Source organism: Octodon degus, unplaced genomic scaffold (assembly GCF_000260255.1).
Source record: "Octodon degus isolate 3935 unplaced genomic scaffold, OctDeg1.0 scaffold00003, whole genome shotgun sequence".
Classification (NCBI taxonomy): domain Eukaryota; kingdom Metazoa; phylum Chordata; class Mammalia; order Rodentia; family Octodontidae; genus Octodon; species Octodon degus.
The window spans coordinates 13,242,005-13,256,541 of NW_004524579.1; the positions used below are offsets into that span (position 1 = coordinate 13,242,005).

At 48.2% G+C, this 14,537-nt stretch overlaps 1 protein-coding gene across 50 annotated transcripts in view; it reads right to left on the reverse strand.

Annotated features, from left to right (window-relative positions):
• Window positions 1-4,798: 4,798 nt before the first annotated feature.
• Celf4 (CUGBP Elav-like family member 4) overlaps window positions 4,799-14,537 on the reverse strand; it is a 287,692-nt gene continuing 277,953 nt past the window's right edge. For 35 of the 50 annotated variants that reach the window (XM_004623613.1, XM_004623606.1, XM_004623609.1 and 32 more), the window contains one exon: window positions 13,452-13,579. In XM_004623613.1, coding sequence (XP_004623670.1) covers window positions 13,452-13,579 — 128 coding nt within the window. Of the gene's footprint in view, window positions 5,405-7,448; window positions 7,503-13,407; window positions 13,580-13,888; window positions 13,968-14,537 lie in introns of those variants that run through there. The other 15 variants (XM_023715440.1, XM_023715415.1, XM_023715419.1 and 12 more) reach the window with 3 other exon arrangements.

Genomic DNA, 14,537 nt, shown 5'->3' on the forward strand with positions numbered 1-14,537 from the left:
GAGGAAGCTGTGGCAGGCCTGGATCCTCACAGCACTGACAGTGCAGGAGGGAAGGGGTGTGGTCTTGCTCAGAATGGAATAAAAGCCAGGGCTGTAGAAAAACAGAAGGGAATGGGAGCTATTAAGTGAAAGATGTCAATCGAAACTTTTCATAGGGCCGGCCTGATAGCTGAGTGGACTAAAGCACCTGCTTAGGCAGAGCACAGCAGCAGAGATTCAATCCCGGCTTGCTGCGCCAGCCCTGCCCAAGGGGCACACTGAAACAACGATTGAGACTGGGCATGGTAGCACACATGCCTATAATCCCAGCACTTGGGAGGCTGAAAACAGGAGAATCACTATGAGTCTGATCTATGTAGTGAGACCCTGTAAGCCCTGTCCTAAATACGGGGGGGGGGGGGTGAAGCAAGTTTTCATATTAACACTATAAAGATGGGAGGGTAAAAAGGAGAGAAGACAAAGGTGAAGGAAAAATCTATTATTATAAAGGGACAGAGGTTGGGAGTCTGAGGCAGAAGGATCATTGTGAGTTTGAGACCAGCCTGGGCTACAAAGTGAGCTCAAGGCCAGCCTGAACTGCACAGCAAGACCCTGTCTCAAAAATACAACAAAATACAGCAAAAAAAAAGGGGGGGGGCAGAGAAAGAACCAAAAGGACTTTGTAAGTCAGACAGGTCAAAAAAAACTGGGAAGGTGCTAGAGACCTGGAAAGAGGTTGTGGAGACCCAAATTGACCAAATACCCTTCTCCCAGCCATGCAGCACAGAAAACGCTGAGGCACCTACCAATAACATGACTGGTACCTGGGGTTGTGTCAGATTGATTCAAAGCTAGAGGGTGGGCATGTGGTGGTGCATTACACAAGTGTCTCCAGTAGGCGTTATTATGCTTGAAATAAAGTTTATAATAACAAACCAAAGGTCTGCTCCAATTGGGAGAGCTGCAAAAGAGCCGCATACTGTGTGTGGCATGAAAGCCAGAGTTTAAGCAGACACAGAGGAGGACACCTTGGATTTTCTGGACTCTGCTGATCAAGTGCTTTTCACCAGGGAGAGATGGAAAAGCTGCAGGGATTCTCCTGCTCCCTATAATTGTATGCAAAGGGGTCTGAGAGTTTGCAACAAGTTTTCAAGGAATTCATAACTGTCCCTTCAAACATTAATAGATACATTTCCTCTCAAAGTGCCATGCATAGTCATTTAGTGTGTGGGTTTTTTTTTTAGGTTTATTTTATAGTACTGGCATATTTACATCTGGCTCTGAAGATTCCGTCTTCCTAGTCAAGCAGGCCTGGAAAAGGTAAAATTCGCCAACACGTTTCTCAGCTCCTCTTCACTGGCAGCTTCTGGTGTCCCTTGCGCCACTGAACTGAAGCACCTTCAATAGCAGTAGAGGAGGCTGTGTCCCAGACACGGGGTATGGGGGTAGGCTGGGTACAAATAAATAGGTACATAGAGGCTCTCTGGGGCTGGCCTGAGAGGTATGGGTTAGTAAGGTGGTCACCCTCTGGCAGATTCAATGACTTTCAGCTGTAAAAATTCAACAGAAATCAGTTTCGGAGCCAACTTCAAAACCTATAGATCCCCTTCTCACTCTCAAGGAATTCCTTCAATACCTTTTCATTCTTCACATAACACCCAGTCTGCTCCTAGAAGCTAACTTCCCAGAAGTCCAGCTCCCCAGGGGGTGCAGAGCAGGGAATCTCTGAGTTCACAGCCTCATGGGCAGGAAAGGGGGAATTACTTTTAGAGACTGCCTCTCCCAGAACCATCTCCACACTGAAGTCAAGGCTTGAAGGCCTGTCCACATTTGCTGAGATGGAAAGTCTTTTCTCTTCAGGCAGACATTTCACAGGGTTGGCCCCCTGACTCTGAGAGGAAAGGGTGGAACAGGGTGTCCAGGTATTGCTTGGAAGCTGGCTCTGAGATCTACTCAACACCACCCCCCTACAGAAGAAGGACCCAGATAGAAGCCCCGACTGCCCAGGATAAATCTCTCCCCCAGAGAGCTAAAACCTCACAGCTTCCCCACCCTTCACCATGTAAAGTGACAGAGCTCCTGGGAGGGAGTATGTCCTCATCCCTAGAACAGCTGCAGGGGCAAAAGTAGAAATGAGGGCCAGGGAGATGGCTCAGTAGAATAAGCTCTTACCTGGCAAGCACAAGGGCCTGAGTTCAATCCCCACTTCCGCCAATTAAAAAAGAAGAAGAATTGAGAAGGTCTCTCTCTGGACAGGCCTGAGGAAGGCATATGGATGGAACACATCTGTCCTGGCTCCTACCTCAGAACACAGCCTTTCCGGTCTACCAAGCCCTGCATCATATTCTTCTCTCCACTCTGGGCATAAGGCTTTGGACATTCCTCTCTGTTGTCTATGTGTGTGTGTGGACCAACACTCGGAAGTTCCCCAGAGCAGGGCCCCAGTTCCAGTTCCCACAGCCAGAACACTGACTCAGAGGGTACCATCCTCTCCCATTAGCTGGGATTGTGTGGGGAGTGGAGGGGTCTACAGATTTTGCACCTTTCTCCAGCAACACGAAGTATCCAGTGCTGGGCATGGTGATGCACCCCTGTGATCCTAGCTCTAGGGAGGCTGAGGCAGAAAGATCATTGGGAGTTCAAGACCAGCCTGGGCTACAAAGTGAGTTCAAGGCCAGCCTGAACTGCACAGCAAGACCTTATCTCAAAAAGGCAAAATATCCAAACAGTGCAACCTGCAGGACCAAGGACAAAAGGCTCAGAGGCCCATCTGGAATTGTGCCTGCATCCCCTTCATCACACTTTCTTCTCCCTCCTACATCCCCACCCCAACTCTTGGTCTGCCTTCAGGGCAGGTGGCCTTGCTTTCCTCCTATCAGAGAGGAAAGGCAACTCCTGTAATGTTCAATAGCCCTTCCACACAGACAAATGTCACAGGGACTTTCAGAGATATGTGGTAGTTGAAAGAGACTTGTCTTAGGGTGGAATGAGACTTCCTTTTATTGTTTCCTTCACCACCCAGAAGGAGCCCCAGGGCTGAGGCTCACACTCAGGACTCTCCTAGAAGAATTTGGGAGAAGGAAGACCACAGCTACTGCCTATGGGTGAACCTTGGGGTGTGAGGTAGAGCTGATTAGAATCCAAGAAGCAGAGAACCAGGAAGAAGAGTCCTTTTTTTTTTTTTTTTTTTTAAACTGTGCTTTATTTAGGGCTAAGCTGGAGAAAGCGTCATCCAATAGTTACAGAAGGTTACAAGGAGTTTTAGGGAGTTGAGTGTGAAAAGAGCAGTTGTACTGAACTGCAGCTGTTTTGTTTTTTACATCTGGACATCCTAAAAGGAGGAGTCAAGAAAAAGAAAATTAAAACAACAACAATAATAAAATAGACACAAAAAGAAAGATAGGAGACCTGAGAGAAGCTGGAAAATTTGTTCTTCTAAAAAAAAAAAAAAAAAAAAATGGTAGGTCTGCACGTCCCTCTGGCCTCCAGATGACCTGGACATCAATGAGAAGTTTTTGAGGCAGAATGCCAAAGCAAGTCTTCCCAAGGGTGCAAATAAATTATAATAAATATGATATACTTTAAAATATATGTGTTCTTAAATAATTCAGTGTTTTTTTCTGATTCTGAGTTTTTAAGCAATGTCTTTAACTGCTCTAAAGTCATTTACCAAAGATAAATATCGTGCTTTCATTAAATAGTTTTCCTTGTTTTTTCTCTATCATTACAATTAAAAGTCCTACAAAATATGCAAATTTATTTACAGAAAAACAGAGCCGGCATCATTTAAACATCCCTGTTTTTCAAAATTCCTTGTAAACAGTTTCAGAAATTCTTCAAAGATTGTTTGTTTTTCTCTCTCTTTTTTATTTTTTAAGGTTTTTGTGTGCGTGTGTGTGTGTGTGTGTGTGTGTGTGTGTGTTGTCTAGTTGTTTAAAGATGAAAATTCCCAGTTCTCCCTTGCCCGGAAAGTCTCTCGAACAAGCATGGAAGGCGGCGAGTGAAGCGGGAGGTGTCCAGGGCTGTCGGAGAGCGAGAGAGCGCGGCTCCCGGGCGGGCGGCGAAGCGAGAGGCGGCGGCGGCGGCGGCGGCAGCGTTGGGCGCGAGGGGCCCTGCCCGGCCCGTGGCGCGCAGCCGGGAGTCCGCAGGTCTGGGAGAGTCTGGCCCGGCCCTCGGGGACAACGGCGGCGTCCGTCCGACAGCACTCGCGAGGAGAAGGGATTGATGCTCAGTCTAAACTCTACAAAAGTACAGTCCTACAACATCTGGGATTTTAGCAGTAACGCTAACTTCTATAGGTTTTTTTTCCTTTTTTATTTTTATTTTTTTTTATTTTTTGCTTTCCTCTAATTTTTCTTCTATTATATAGGTATTTTAAACTTTTCCTTTTTAAAATTCTGTACAACTATTATGATTTTAAGAGGGGGAAGAGTTAGAAGCATTTACAGACTTTTCACAATGACCTTGCCTTGGAAGTCCCTTTGTTCCCCTCGTGTTCTTACACTTCACAGTTAATGAGTTGTAACACTTTTGTCGCTTTCCCCAAAGATCCACCAATCTGTTCATCTTAACAGCTCCATCCAGACATATAATACAGAAAACCATAGGAAAGTGTCATAGACTTCAATGAGGGTAATCAAAGCGCCTCTCAAAGTATCAAAGAACTAGTATCTTGCTGTTTCAAAAGCATTGAAGCATTATTATTTTTTTCTTTTTTTTTTCCTTTTTTGTTTTTTGTGTGTTTTTTTAGTTTTTTTTTTTTTTTTTTTTTTTTTTTTTTTTTTTCCCAATTTTTTTTTTAGTTTTTTTTTTTTTTTTTTTTTTTATTACATTTTTCATAGAATCGCTCTAAGCTGTTTCAAGAACAGCCAGGAGGCAGGAAGGAGGTAGTTCTCCATTCCCCCTCTATTTGACATAGAGCTACACATCTGCAATAAAAAGTTTGGTCCTTTGGTCCCTAAATAGCTAAAGGAATGACAGATAGAGGTGCTCAGTGGCGGCCTCCCAGCCGCTCCCGGGGACCAGGCCCCACAGCACGCTTGCCCCGCCTGCCTCAGGCGCCCACAGGCTGGAAAAGCCAAGGGATCGGTGAGCAGCAGCGTCTCCTCCCAGCGCCCAGCCCTTCAGCCTCCCTGTCTGGTCTCACGTTACTTTGTTTTAAAGTTGCCTTTTTTGTGGGTTTTTTTTTTTTTTCTCATTTTTCTTCGTCGTCTTCTTTGTGTGTATTTTTCCCCAAACACGTGCCCTCTGAACTCCATAGACGCTATACTTTCCTTGAAGAAATGTTACAGTCACACAGAGTGTCTGGAGTCTTCAGCTTGATTGATATTGGCTGATATGTCAAAGGTGTCATCCAACAGTTCTCATTTATAAATAGAGAGAGAGAGAGGTTTGTTTTTTAATGTAGCCCGTTCAGCATCCTGCCCTAAAATGAAGAAAATCAGGGCTGATTAAGCCACGAGAGAAAACACAACTGCATCCAAACACCAATAGGAACCTGCCTTGGGGGAGTAGGATGGGAACTCTGGGAATGGCAGGAGGGAAGGAAGAGAGACCAGTATGAGAATTAGTCATGATCATGATACAGCCAAAAGAAATTTGCTCTTCTATTCAGAGTGAGAAGCCACTGGGGATCTGTGGTGATGGGTGCAGCTGAGGTTTAGTTGTTGGAAGGGTTCTTGATTGGGTTCCTTTAGAGTTCTGGATTGAGGGATGACTAAATCTAAGGGAAGAATTTGGGACTGTGGGATATGAATTCATAGTTAATTTATCCCTGAGGGCTCAAGCCCAGATAGAATATGTATACAGAAGCCTAGCAAACAAGAGAGCAAAAATCTAGCTGCCTCACCCATTCTTCCCCAGTTTGAGGAAAACCAGGAAGATAGACCCATGACTTGAATTTTGCAGAGTCCTTGCCCAGTTTCCAGCCAACCACTTCTTTCCCAAAGTCAGTAATGATTTGCGAGGCTGTGTATATATATGCATATCTGGATATATGTGTAGAATATATTCACCTGCACATATGTGGATATACATGGATATGTGTATATGTATATATATACACATACACACATACATAAGACTTTTCTCATACATGCCAGGGAATTTAGAGGAAATTCAGAACTTTGAGGGAGTGGACAGGATAACCTAAAAAAGGTCTGAACAGATTTCATTATCAATCTTAAGTAAATTAACTCAGTTCTTGATTTTGTTTGGAATGGTGGCATTTTGGTATTTTGTTTTGCTTTTAAGAAAAAAATCATGATCTGACTAGAATCAGAAGGCAAATGCTTAATCATTGTGAATTAACAAATGAGACTCATCTCCATTCTAGCAAGCAGCTTCCACTTATACATGGGGTGACTGGTTACATCAAGGAAGTTAGAACTGCAAAGCCCCCAGTTGAGGGGACAACGTCATGCGTATATCAATCCATGCTGGCAGGTTTTTCACACTGTTGATTCAACAAACAGCAAACCGTACACAGCAGTCTAAACAATTACAACACCAAATAAAATAATAATAAAATTAAAAAACACTTGTCAAGGACCCTTTTTCAGTTGTAAACAAAAAGGTGCATTTTGCTTTTGTCAGTACTGTTTCTTCCAAACCAACAAAAAAAAGCCCTCCCAAGCCCCCAGACCCCTGCCTCCTCCCCTCCCCATGCTGAATTTAGGAGAAGTGGCTATAATACAAACCTTACAATTGTTACCAGGCTCTCTGACAGAGGCCTCTGGCTTTTACTCTAGTTTTTGTTTTTGGTTTTTTTTTTTTTAGAATTTTTTTCATATCATTTTCTTACTGTAGATATTTTGGTTTTGGTTTTGGTTTTTCCTTTTGAGGTGAGATTTAAAATAGCCTAACTGGAAAAAGACCAGACCTAGGAAAGTGTCAATTGAAAAAGGCCCCCAAATTTCTAGAAAAAAATAAAATCACAATATTTTCAAGTGCAAGTAAATCAACCACGCATAGATAAGTTTAAGATGTTTTCCTTATTTTTAAGAAAAAAATAATGGTTTGCATAGTTAAATGATCCCATGTTTTTAATTCAGGAATTCATCTTTATTTTTTACTCATTTTTTGTTCTTTAGTTTTTGTTTTTTTTTTTTTCTCTAAGTGACATCTAGAGAAGCATAAAAAAAAAAAAAAAAAAAAAACGCTGAACAAGAAAAACCAAACAACAGAAAGTAAAACCACTGCAAGCACCAAGAACAAAACGAAAATGAGCACAGCAAAAAAGATCGTGGCAGCACAAGAGTCAAGAGAATGCACGTGTGATCATGACTGGCCAATCATCAACGGAGACGACATCCAAGAAAAACGCTCCAATCACAGCACCTCCACGAAACTCGACGGCAATTGTCATGCAACCGATTCTTAGCCTTGTTACATGACGCCATCATGTCACACTGTGAACTTTGAGTTGATTTGAACTTACGGATGGGGGACTTTTCTCCACTCTCATGTGATTACGTGAACTTTATTCCTAGCTCAGCGCGAGACTGTGGTGGATTTGACTGGCCCTGGTTGGGTTGTTGGAATTTGATTGAATGACAAAAGAAGAAAAGATTTATATATATATTTATATATGTAGAGAGAGAGAAAGAGGACAAGAGAGTTTGGGAAGGGGGAGGGAAGAGGCAGGGGTCGGTTGGGTGGGGTCAGGAGCATGGCTGGGGGAAGGAAAAGTGGGTTCAGGGTGAAGAAGGGCAAGGAAGAAGTTAAAACAAAATTAAAAGGAAAAATATTTATACAGCACCAGACCACAGCATAATCTAGAAGCTCTAATGAGAGAACGCAGTCAAATCATAAGGGAACTGAAAAGAACTCAAAGGATGGAGGAAGCCAGCGACAGACAACATGGGCACATCAACACACACGAATACGCACACAGCTGTTGATGCAGACACATGATACACTGTGAACAGCAGCAGAACCTCACACAGGGCCACTAAGGGCATTCATCATGCGTTGGGAAGAGGAGGCGGGCACGGGCGGTTTAGCAAGGGGGCCGGGACAAAAATAAAACAGCCCCTCAAACCACCATGGCCGGCAAGCAGATCTCAGGGAGCAAGCTCTGTTAACACCCTGGATTCTTTTTCCCCCAGATGCAGAGCTCTCTGGACCACCCCAGCTTTGCCTTTTGTGACTTAAGTCTGAGGACCAGCCAGGGGAGCCCGTCAGGGTGGGCCTGATTGGCTGAGCAGGTCAGACAATGGGTAAAGTGAGTTGTGTCCCTGAGACACTCTGCTATAGGGTCCACAGGGGCAGCGGCTCAGCCCTCCCACCTATGGATCCCACTTGAACCCCATCCTAGGGAAGGGTATCTTCAGGCAGCATGAGCACCCACACTAGGCTTATTCCCCTTCCACTCTTCTCACACCTCTTTCCTCAGAACCTTCCAAAAATGATCATGTTTCATCTTCGGATTTAGGGTCAATGACATTGATGTTCTTGGAATTCTGTAAACAAAGCTGGGCACTACTGCTCACTCTTGGTGTGAGTATTGGCTCACACTTTGATTTGTTCCCAAGTTGGCCAAACTGGACCCAAGAAGCCCTTGGAAAGCTCTGACACACAAAAGAACCACTTGGAGGGCTACAGAGTGCCCTACAGGGTGGGTCCAACCACACAGGGCTCCTCCTCCTCACTTCTCTGCCCTCTATGCTGTACCCTTCCACCCTCAGCTTTTGAGACTATCTCCCCATTGTTAGGCCCTGCCCTCTCTCTGCAGGTGGAGTCCTCATGGCTAAGAATGAGCTCCCTTCTATTAGGAGTCATCAAATTGCTCAGCTTCCTTCTCCCTCCGGTAGCATTTCATGGTCCTCTGCTCCTACCCAAGAATCATTCTGCCATGCCATGGTTATCCTTGAGCTTGCTCTCCATCTGCCCTGTTCCTCTGTGGCCCTAAAGCCTGAGCCAAAGCCTCTGTGCCCTAGACTCATTCGCAGGGTTTCCAGTCTGTCTCCCAGGCTCTCCAGGTGGTAGACTTCCGTTCTCAGTTTTGTATTCCCTCAAGGAGAATGGAGGGAAACCTGAGGCCTTACAACTCCACAGTAGATGAGCTGGGCCACAGCTGAGCAGTGGATCTATTTTGAGCCCACAGCCAGTCTTCAGCTCAGCCTCCAAAGGACCATCCCCTTGCTCCCTTCTTCATAGACCTCTGCCCTACATTTGCCCCAAACTGGAGTCTGCTTTCTTCTGACACCAGCTCTCCCTCACTCAGAGTAGGGCCCATCACATGCCTAGAAAGTCTTGAGATGTCACTCTAATCTGTATTCCAGATCCACTCGGGCTGCCCACTTGGCAGGTCCCTTTGGTGTGAGAAGAGGCCTAAAGGACCTGAGAAGAGTTCTGTCATCACTACAAGTTATGGCAGCAGCAACTAAAAGACACCCTGGAGATTCTCCTCCTTCCCCTCCACACCAGCTCTGGGCATGGCATGGGCATTCATCCTACTCTGCTTGCTCCCTTTCCTTCCCCCAGCTTTAGTCCAACCACCCCTCAGTGCCAGGTACTGCCCTGGGTACTTGGACTCAACACTGAACACATAGTCTCTTTTCTCAAAGCTCAATGTAGAAGACTTTCTTATCCCCTTACCTCTTCTACACTTGGCCCCAGACAAACAATGCAGCCTCATATCCGTTAGTCCCCCAGGGAACCTCTCCCAAACTCCTCCATATGCACATCTGGCTACTCGCTTCCTGAAGGTCCAGCTACATCTCTGTGTGCCAGTCTCCGGGGCACCTCACAGAGCAGAGCTCTGGAAGTGGCAATGGGATCTGTGACCAGCACAGGGAAGCTTAGATCAGTTGTGAGAAGCTCCACCTTACTGACCTGGGAGTGGAAATTACAGCCAACCTGAACCAATTCAAAAACAAGATCCGAAAACAACTAGGTTCTAACCAGACAGGTCCAACAACCAAAGCTACAAGCTTACCCCACATAGATCACAAGGAGTACCTGGGCCTACAAAGCTCATACCAGACATGGAGCAAAAGCAAACTCACAGCCAAAGCTAACAGTTACAGAGCTATGACTCCCACTTGACACCTGCTTAGTGCTTTCTCTAACCACAGAATCTTAGAGTTCAGAGTCTGGGAACCAATGCTGGGTTTGGAGCCCAGGGTGTACTAGTCACCATGGAGGCACAACAGGGGCCTTGGAAACCAACCTCCGACTTGGACAGGTCCAGGTTGGGAGCACTCTGCCTGCTGGGTGTGAGCCTTGCCACTTCCATATTTTTGCCTACTTTTCACCCTAGTTTCCTGTAGAAACTCATCTTAACATGACAAGTAGCTGGAGTAGCAGTCACAGGGACAAGACTAGAAACCAATGTGGAAGAACCATATTTTCCCCAGCCCTGATGTGTCCCCAGCCAGGGCCTCACTTTAAAAGACTGAACCCAACTGTATTCCCTGTGGCTACTTTGCACCCCTCCCCCACATCTGCCCCACTCTGAGCCTGACTTTACCTATTACCACTAAACTACTGTGTTTCCACTTTTACCAGTTCAAGGAAGCCATCCTAGGCCTGGGATGCCCTTCCTTACTGCCTCTTTGTTCTCCATTATGGTTGGTACCCTTAGCTCCTGCTCAAGTTTCCCTATGTAGATGGGTAGTGGTGCATCTGTCCTTTATAAACACCCTATATTAGCCTTAGATACTCTGCAATCTTTTAGCTGCTTTTTTCCCTCTCTAGCTGGCAGCCCAAGGAGTGAATATCCCATTTACTATCTGCAGTCTGCCTTGAGAAGCTCCCACTACTCAGCACCCTTTTTCTGTTAGTTTCCAAAGTCTTGCTCTAGGTACCACTGCTAAATGTTAAGTTTAGAAGCCAATTTTATTATAGGGGTTATGCCATAACATAGTTTAATTTAAAGCCTGCGTAGTAAAAAGAAGGTAGCCATTTGGCTTACCCAGAGAAGTGAGATGGCATGATGTGTCCCCTCTGAAATTCAGGATGCTATGGGTGGCAGGGTTGGAATGAAGGTAGGAGCTTCTCACGCCCCTCATTTGAAGGGAGCTAGGCTCCCTGGCTTCAAACCTCAGTTCCACCACTCACTGGTTCATGAACAAGTTACTTAAATTTCTTGTACTCCATTGGTACAGTGGAAATGCTGCCACTACCCATCTGATAGCTATAGTTGATAGGTAAACACAGCTGTTTATAGTTAGCTTATAACTATTACCTGTCAGACAAGTGTCAGGTACCCAGAAAGTACCATGTGAAGGTCTGTGGGTCTCATCTTTCTGGCCTTTGCATTCCATGATGGAAGAACCCACCCTGATTCTTAAACCACTCCTTTACTACCCAGTCTGAGTGCCAGCTGAATCTACCTGGTGGGCCATTCTTACCTTATGTCCTGAACAGCAAGCCTGGCTTCCTCTACTCCTTACCCAGGAATGTTTCTGACTTGGAAGTTCTACTAAGGTGGCTAGAACAGAAGAGCCACTATCAAAAGCACCGATAGTGGCTCCTCAGATTCTCAAGGGATGACCGTGGTGTGTTTCCGGACCCTCAGTCTTCAGACTGACTTCAACACCTTGGTTTCAATAATGGGGAAATGGAAGCCCAGAGTGGGAAAAGCCTGGCTCGGATCATGTCTAACCGGCAGAGCTATAGTCACTTAAGGAACAGTGTTCTACATCCAGGAAAGCTCAGTGCCCAGACGCATTCTGCTGCTCCTACAAAGGAGCACCCATTTTCTGGCTGCGTCTTTGTGTCTGTGGGAGCACAGAGAGGGGAGCTCCAAGATGTGACCTTGCATCTTTGTATCCCCAGTGCAGTGCCCGTGCCTGACAGAAGTTGCCCAGACTCTGAACCAACCTGTGTGTCTGCACCTGTATTCAAGCCACAGCCAGGAAATTAGGAGGCCGGAGGCCAGTTTTGGCTCTTCTAGGCTTGCAGAGTGTGCCCCCAACAGCCCAAAGAGAGAAGACCCCCTTTCCAGTGGGTTGGAAGGAGGGCATTCTGCTGATGTCTGTAGCTCATGTGGCAAGGATAAGTGGGATTGGAGATGGGATACTGAAGACTCCATCCAGTCTCTAGGGATACTAAAGACTCCCTCCTAGTTTCTAAACTGTGGACTTTCACTTGAAGGCCTCTCACATCCCTGATCTACCTCCCAAACCCTTTGCTTTTCTAGTCACTCAGGTCAAAGTCTTGGGAGTTACCCTCAGAGCCCCTTTTGTTCACACTCCTAATTCATCCTTGACTTGGCTCTCACAGAGTACCTAGACATCAGCTCCTTCATTCAACACTGACTGCTGCTGTTGCCCTGGACTAAAAGGTCATAGCAGTGCATCAGCCCCTACAACCCAGTATCAACAGTGTTCACAGTGATCCCACCAAATGCAAGTAAACAGCATCACTCTCCTACCAGAACTCTCCAAGACCTGCCCCCAATTTCAGAGGAGATCAGAGTCACCACCCTGACCTGCAGATGCCAAGCTTCCTGGCTCTCAGTCTCTCCTCCAGCCTCCTGCTTGCTGTTCCCCTGCCCTCACCTTGGGGCCTCTGCACACTGGCCATGTCCTCACAGGAAGGATGCCCTGCCACAGCACTCCCTCTCTCACTGTGTTCTGGTCTTTGCTGAAACGTTCATATGAGGCAGGCTATAGCTCCTGACCCCATGACTTCACTGTAACCAACAATATTAACACACTAAGTAACCTACTGTCATTCTCACAGCAACTTTCTGAGTACCTAACAGTACCCAAAGCACAGCACTGCTAAATAAAAGGAACCCCACGTCACCCCCATCACTTTCTCAGAAGCTGTTTTGCCCACAAAAATACTTGGCCAGAAAGAGGATCAGCTGTCTCCAGCTGCTAGGCAGGTCTGGGCCTCAGCAGACAGATGACAATCACCCCACTCATTACCCATATAACAGGCAAAGAAAGGGACTTCTGTGCAACACCATCACCTCCTAACTTTTGTCCCATCCTGTTGTCTACTGCTCAGGTTCCCCTAGTACAGTCTACCCCTTGGTCCTGACTCAGCTGTGGGCAACTGCAGGGTGAGGGGTGTAGAATGCCGCTAGCCCTGCTAGAAGAACCAGGAAGCAAAGGGCCAGTCTAGAAGACCACAACCCAGGACTAGAGTGCTCTGCAGGGTCTGAGCTTGCCACCCGAGGGCCAACAGGACTGCCCTTGAAGACCAAGGCCCAGGCCCGAGCTCACCTCACCTTCTCAGTTCCCTCACTCCGCTCCTTCGGCCCTGGGGAAGGGGATAATCGTGCCCATTTCTGCAGAGATGACTGCAGCTCTGCTCCTGCCCTGAAGGTACTGGGTAAGGAGCAGGCTGGGCTGGGCGCATCGGGTCCAAGGCACGAGTGAGGGTAGGGCCCACTGTGGCCCAAGGAAGCGGCGGGTCTGTCTGGAGTCCCCATGCCCTCCCGTCCCCACGCCCCAGCTGCCCCATTACCTGTGCGAGTCCTGGTCTCCCCCGGGGGACGCTCCCGCCGGCGCTCAGTACGGGCGATTGGCGTCTTTGGGCCGCTTCAGCTGCACCTTGAGCCTCTTCATGCCGATCTGGAAGCCGTTCATGGCCTGGATGGCGGTCTGCGCGCTGGCCGGGTTGTCGAAGCTCACGAAGCCTGGCGAGACACGAGGGAGGAAGGCCTGGGTTTCCACGGGGCCGCCCCGGGCGCTCCCGGAGGGGGAAGGCCGAGGGGGCGGGGCGGAGCTCGAGGCTCCTCCCCCGGGCCCGCCCCGCCCAGCTCCGCGCCCCCGCCCCGCGCTCGGGGCCCCTCCCCCAGCCGCTGGGCGCACCTCTGCTCGGGGCGACGCCACTCGCTCCCCCAGGGGGCGCCCGCGGCCCGGCAGGGCTCGTAGAGGCGCCCGCCCCCACCCCGGCCGGCCCCGCCACCTCGGCCCTCTCTTTTCGGGGGGGAGGGCGGACACACCTGCGGGTGGAGGAGTTTATTGGACACTGTCCTCCCTGACAGGAGGGGGCCTGGCAGCGGGAGGGCACGGGGTGCCGGCCTGGGGAGAGAGAGGAGTGCGAGGGGGCGGAGGGGAGGCGCCTCGGAGAAAGCTCTCCGCCGCCTTGTCGGCCGCCCCGCGCCAGCGCGCCCTGCCCAGGGCGGAGGGGTCGCCCCTCTCCCGGCCCTGCACGAGCCTGCGCGGCCAAGCGGGTAAATCGGACCCACTCGCCTTCACCCACCACCTCGGCCCCTGGCGCTGCCGGCAGTCCCTCCGCGGGGAAAATTGCACGCCCTGGAGGCAGATGCCTGGCCTAAGCGTGCAGCACCAGAGGAGCCCCGCAGCCCTGCAGTGCGCCTGTAGTAACTCTGACGGTAGACATTAACGCAGTTAGTAAACTGGCTCTGTTAAAAATAATGGCTGAGGGCCTTTTATGTACTCAGGGCCTGGGGAACTGCTTTCCGGACCTCACTACTCCGGATCCTCCGAGAAAAGGTGTGGTGGCTCCCGGTCAACAAGAAATCCCCCAGACGGGAACTGGCAATATCCCCAAAGTCAGTTCAAAAGTGAAGTTTTGGTAATTTCTAATGCATCTCCTCATAGAGATCATACTTTACACCAGCATTTTCC